The sequence below is a fragment of the Schistocerca piceifrons genome, chromosome 6, assembly GCF_021461385.2.
Source record: "Schistocerca piceifrons isolate TAMUIC-IGC-003096 chromosome 6, iqSchPice1.1, whole genome shotgun sequence".
In the NCBI taxonomy this organism is placed as follows: domain Eukaryota; kingdom Metazoa; phylum Arthropoda; class Insecta; order Orthoptera; family Acrididae; genus Schistocerca; species Schistocerca piceifrons.
The window spans coordinates 363,165,036-363,171,589 of record NC_060143.1 but is presented as its reverse complement, the minus strand read 5'-3'; the positions used below and the strand labels follow the sequence as shown (position 1 = coordinate 363,171,589).

The 6,554-nt window shown below is 39.2% G+C and overlaps 1 protein-coding gene across 1 annotated transcript in view; it reads right to left on the bottom strand.

Moving 5' to 3' along the window:
- Nucleotides 1-251: 251 nt before the first annotated feature.
- The window catches only part of LOC124803324, a 133,027-nt gene continuing 126,724 nt past the window's right edge, over nucleotides 252-6,554 (bottom strand). Inside the window, exons 5-6 of the mRNA XM_047264508.1 lie at nucleotides 756-989; nucleotides 252-347 (exon numbers count right to left, since the gene is read on the bottom strand). Coding sequence (XP_047120464.1) covers nucleotides 252-347; nucleotides 756-989 — 330 coding nt within the window. The remainder of the gene's footprint in view (nucleotides 348-755; nucleotides 990-6,554) is intronic.

Below are 6,554 nucleotides of genomic sequence, written 5' to 3'. Positions count from 1 at the left end.
TCAGATGCAGAAATGGAAGCTGCTACACCATTAGCTATCTTATCGTATGGCCTCTCACAGGGGGACAGGCACCACACCTGCCGTGCTCATGTCACTTCTGACGTTAGGCACTGGTGGCAGCACGCTGCATGACTAAACAACCTTCATTGACCACAAAAGAAGTGGATGTGAGCACAGTGCTCACTTCTTCACAAAGGAAGAAAAGTTCTATAACTACCACTTTAGTGTGTGATATATAACAATGAAACTAATCAATTGTTCTCCTGCTGCCGCTTGGTGAGTACATTATAATTTAGTGTGTGCGCCACTTCATAGGTCTCATGTGAAGTTTGTGCTTGATTCAGCAACTAGGGGCCACCCAGCCTGCTAATACAACAGCAGCTGTGTGTGAAGCCTGCTAGCTGTGTCCGTTGGAATTAATGATTACATATGCTGGAGCACCGGGCTCCATTAGGCTCTCATGTATTGTTAATTGTATTGTACTGCATCTTCCATGTGTGTGTACTGTTCAATCAATAAATTACAGTGTTCTCGGGCTAAAAGAGATACACACCAGATAATGATGGAATATTCCAGCCTCTGGGAAAACTTCAAGAATCACATAAGTGAATATCATTTATTGTACAATTCATAGCAGATAATCTTGTTCTTAATGGCATCTCACACAATTGTAGAAGTAAATATCCAGCTAGATGAAGTTAATTAGAAAAAATATAAAAAAAATTACAGCACTGTAACTATTTCCAACAAATTACCTTTTTTTCTCCATTTACTCTTCCATAAACAAAGTGTGTATAGGAGTAGCAAAGGTTTTCCACTGTTTCATTTGTCCAGTCAAGGGCACAAGTGCTTACATGAGGCAAACATCTTCGCATGACTACATTATCCAGTGATATGTTTGAATAGTCTGCCCCAACTTTCAGTTTACACTCATCTTGGCCAAGAGTCCACGACAAAGCACGTGGTTGGTAGGTACCATTCTGTAGCACCTGAAATCACAGAATATAATTTTTTCTGTTTGAAAACTATATTTAAACAAAATTAATGAAAAAATCTGCACCAAAAAAGCACCATTCACTGAGTAGGTAAATGATGAAAGTGTCATCTTTAAGCTGGTTTGAATATAATAAGTACATGTGTATGTGTAACCTCTTTGAAGCACAGCCATAACATTGTATTAACTAGGGTATGGTATGAGATGCAGCATTTGTGATTTTTCCACATCAGAATGCAGCATACATCCTATAGTTCTTGTACTTGAAAGATGCAACATACCCACCTGGTCACCTTGCACAATATAGCAAGTTATCAACAGTGTTCCTCACTTGGAATGATTTAGAAGTAAAAAGCCATGCACCTAATGATGACAATGGTGTAGTCATCACAACCCATAATTGATGGAACATAAAACTTGTAGTGGGTGGAGATATTATAATATTTTTATTGATATTAGCAGCCACTGTCCTCACAACACTCCAACATTGGCCTCCCAGATACTGATTAGCGAGCAGTCTTATGCCGCAAAGTTTTTGCGCTATGGGATGCTGAATGGTGTGATCTGATCACACCATATAAACTCCGTGCTATCAAGGAGATGACGACTGTGTGGCGGTCATCCATGCGGGGGTCTCGAAAGGAGTCTGTTGTCCTTTGTTGGCTCCACATTGGCCACACCAAGCTGACTCACAGATATTTACTGAGCCGTGAAGACCTGCCTCTATGTTGCTGCGGGGTGGCTTTGACGGTGGCCCACATTTTGTTTGCCTGTCCCCTTTTAGTGTGTTTCTGGGTGTTTGGCTTTTTCTTTTTTGTCTCTATGGTCAGCCAACCACTGCCACACTCTGTGTCATTTTAATTCCTTTTGTCTGGTCTGTGTCTGAGTCTTTCTTGTCCTGTGTCATCTCTTGACATCTCCATTGTGCGTTTTTCTTCTGTGTGAGTGTTAAAATTTTTTGGAAAAAGGGACCGATGGCCATAGCAGTCTGTTCCCTTCAATCCCACAAACCAACTAACCAACCTTAGCAATTATTAAGTGGCAGTATTAGTATGTTTGATTATGATATTACAAGTAGAAGGTATCATGTATTATTGTGTATATATTGTTCATTCAAAGAGGGCGTGAATTTAGATCACGCTGCTAGCCAATGTACCATGGTTGAAATAGGTTAGGGAGATTTGGTAGCAAGCCAGCCAAGGTTGGTGGCAGTCAGTAGTGAGCACCCTGCCTGGATATCCTTAATCCACAGAGCATCCAGTTTGTGTGACCCCTCACAAGTGAGCCCAGTGTGGCAAGAATCTCTCAAAAACAATATGTAAATATTTGAAATACTCAGCAGAAAATACCAAAGTCAGTTCCAGTTGAGCTACAGCCAGTCTGAATATGCCACTGCACTAGTGATAGAAATATGATTCTGATGCATTTCCACTGCCCAAATGATACACATATGACTAATGTTATTATTACTTGCATACAAAACTTGTTTTCCAAAAGATATTAATGTTTACACACATTTACACAAACAAATTATATCCCAGAATGAGATTTTCACACTGCAGTGGAGTGTGCACTGATATGAAACTTACTGGCAGATTAAAACTGTGGGCCAGAGTCTTGGTCCGGCACACAGTTTTAATCAGCCAGTAAGTTTCACATCAGCACACACTCCACTGCAGGGTGAAAATCTCATTCCAGAAACATCCCCCAGGTTGTGGCCAAACCATGTCTGCACAATATCCTTTCTTCCAGGTGTGCAAGTTCTCCAAGTTTTGCAGAAGGCTTCTGTGAAGTTTGGAAGGTAGGAGACAAGGTACTGGCAGAATTGTGGCTGCGAGGACAGGTTGTGAGTTGTGCTTGGATAGCTCAGTTGGTAGAGTGCTTGCCTGCAAAAGGCAAAGGTCCTGAGTTCGAGTTCGATTTTTGGTCTGGCACAAAGTTTTAATCTGCCATGAAATTTCAAATTATACCTATTGAGATGAGAACAAGTCAGGGATATACACTGAAGAGCTAAGGAAATTGGTACACCTGCCTAATATCATGTAGGGCTCCTGTGAGCATTCAGGAGTGCTGCAACGTGACATGGCAGTGCTGGACACCATGAATCCTGGTAGGCTGTCCATAAATCTGTAAGAGTACGAGGGGGTGGAGATATCTCCTGCACAGTGCGTTGCAAGGCATCCCATATATGCTCAATAATCTTCATGTCTGGGGAGTTTGGTGGCCATCAGAAATGTTTATTCTCAGAAGATTGTTCCTGGAGCCACTCTGTAGCAATTCTGGATGTGTCAGGCGTCGCATTGTCCTGCTGGAATTGCCCAAATCTGTCCGAGTGCACAATGGACATAAATGAATGCAGATGATGAGACAGGATGCTTACATAGGAGTCACCTGTCAGAGTCATATCTAGACATATCTAGGGTCCTGTATCACTCCAACTGCACATGCTCCACACCATTACAAAGCCTCCACAAGCTTTAACAGTCCCCTGCTGACATGTAGGGTCCATGGATTCATGAGGTTGTCTCCATACCCGTACATGTCCATCCACATAATACAATTTGAAATGAGACTTGTCTGACCAATCAACATGTTTCCATTCATCAGCAGTCCAATGTCAGTGTTGATGGGCCCAGGCAATACATAAAACTTTGTGTCATGCAGTCATCAAGGGTACACAAGTGGCCTTCGGCTCCAAGAGCCCATTTCGATGAAGTTTCATTAAATGATTCCCATGCTGACACTTGTCTACGGCCCTGCAACAATTTGTAGAAGGGTTGCACTTCAGTCATGCTGAACAGTTCTCTTCAGTCACCATTGGTCCTGTTCTTGCAGGATCTTCTTCCAGCCACAGTGATGTTGGAGATTTGATATTTTACTGGATGATGATGATGATGATGATGATGATGATGATGATGATGACTTATGGTGGAGTGCGCTAAACAGATTTTACTGGATTCCTGATTAATGGTATACTCATGAAATGGTTGTATGGGAAAATCCCCAATTCATGAAACTGTGTCCTGTTGCTTGTGTGCCAACTATAACACCACGTTCAAACTCAATGAAATCTTGATAAGCTGCCATTGTAGCAGCAGTAACCAGTCTAACAATGCCACCAGACACTTGTTGTCTTACATAGGCATTGTCGAGCTCAGCACCATATTCAGCCTGTTTATCTCTGTATCTGAAATTGCATGCCTATACAAGTTTCTGTGGTGCTTGAGTGTAAAAGACGAAATTGTTTTACTGTAAGGAACACCCATTCTCTACAGTTACACTAAAAAGGCAGGTTGTAAATGCTGGTATTCATTGTTTTTAATAATACGGTATTATGTTTAAGACTGACTGATTAGAAAATACTTCAGGATCAAGAAGAAGGGAGCACTTAGTTTGACTTGGATCCAGTAGTTCTGAGTTATGAGGTAAAAATGTTTTTTAGTTAACATAATAAGAAAAAGATATATATATTTAGTCTGCAAACCAATGGAATGTATGTGTTTTGTCTAAATGTGTATGGAATATTTAACCCAAAAATGTGAATAACTATTGAACATTACAAAAGTAATACAGAAATTATGAGCTGTGGTGACTACAAGAGTAACCTTGCGATTCATTGAGAATGTAGTGAGCAGAGCAAGTTGGTGGTCTTTTATTTGCTGCCAGTTGAAGGGATGAGGTCTTGAGCAGCTTAGGATCTGCTTATGGTAGTATGTTATGCTGTAGTTGGAATTACTCTTTCAGTGTAACTGATAGCAATCCTATGAAAGCATTTCACACTGTTTTGAACTTCACTTTGAGAATCAGTTGTTTCTCAAACTTCTGTAAACTGGTTATATATGAGATTTTGTTTATATTAATGAGTAAATGCACTGAACTATGCTGCATGCAAAGAATTAAATGATATTTCTACCTCTGCTTGCTGTAACTGCCCTACTAGTTTGATTCATACTTAATTGTCATTTATTATCACAACTATAGAGCCACCATTTCAGATAACTTGTTTCTCTGAGATAAATAAAAGACAATATTGTGCATAAGTCTGGTGTCAGAGTATATGAGGTTTTACCAAAAAATACACAATGAAAATTTTTAATTTCGTGGGCTTTATAACCAAATTTTTAATTTTTTAAATTATTTTTTTATCTTGTTGAAACAAATGTTGCTGATGTATACCTGCATTTTCAGTTGTTTTGAGTATTCAGTTTATTGTTGACAGTCAAAAAGGGTGTATGTGTTTTTGACCACTTAGCAGATTTTTACTTTCAAAAAAGATGGATCAAAGAATTTGCATTAAATTTTGCTTGAAAAATGGAATAAAATGCAGCATCAAATTCAAAAGCTGAGTGTGGCTTTTGGCAAATCTGCTATGAGTAAGACAAGAGTTTACAAGTAGTATAAACATATCAAAGAGAGTTGAGAAGGCATTGGAGATGATAACTAATCTACATGCTCTAGCTTTCAATTATTGATGACAATGTGAAAGAAGTAAAGAAAATTATCAGAGAGCTTGCTGAAGATGTTGGCATCTAAAGAAGGTTACAACAGATGATGAAACACGGGTATATGGGTACAATGTAGAAACCAAGGGCAAGCCGCCCCAATTGGAAACTGTCTGAAGAGCCAAACCGAAAAAAATTTGACAAGTTTGATCAAATGTGAAGGTTCTTCTCACTATTTTTTTTATTACATTGGGATAGTTCATCATAAGTTCCTGCCTTATAGTCATACAGTCAGTAAGGAATAACACCTCGAAGTTATGTGCCACTTTCGTGAATCAATCCAAAGGAAACAACCAGAACTGTGACAAAACCACTTGTGTAAATTACATCACAATAAAGCTTCTGTTCATGCCTCAATTCCTGTTCATGATTTTTTTGGTAAGAAGACAAAACTAGTACGTTGCCCCAGGCACTGTATTCATCAGACATGGCCCCCTGCAACTTCTTTCTTTTCCCAAGACTGAAGAAAACCATGAAAGGACATCATTTTGCCACAATATACGAGGTGAAAACAGGATTTCTGAAGAAGCTGAATAGCGTAACAAAAAGTGAGTCCCAGAAATGTTTTCAAAATTGGAAAAAGAGCTGGCACAAGTGTATTAGGCCTTTATCTGAGGGGGAGTACTTTGGAGAGGTCAAAGTTGATGTTGATGAATAAATAAAGATTATTTAAGAGAAACATAAATTCCCATTACTTTTTGATTATAACTCATATTTTTGTCCTAACTGATCAGTCCCATTTTATTTATTTAGTTTCTATTTCCATTAACTCTGCCTTATGATACCTGATTCTTACTTAAAGAATTTCTTATGGGCACAATGCAAGGCATACAGCCAGGTCCCTACATCAGTAGATGAGCCCATAACAATATATTAATGGTCATGTGCTAGATCATAATTAGGCAAATATTTTAGCACTGCTGACAAACATGCATAGGGAACTGATGACCTCAGATGTTAAGTCCCATAGTGCTCAGAGCCATTTGAAACATGCATAAAGTACATGAAACACTCAGATTTCATAACTATTAGTTCCTTCCATGAAGAAGAAGGCTGTA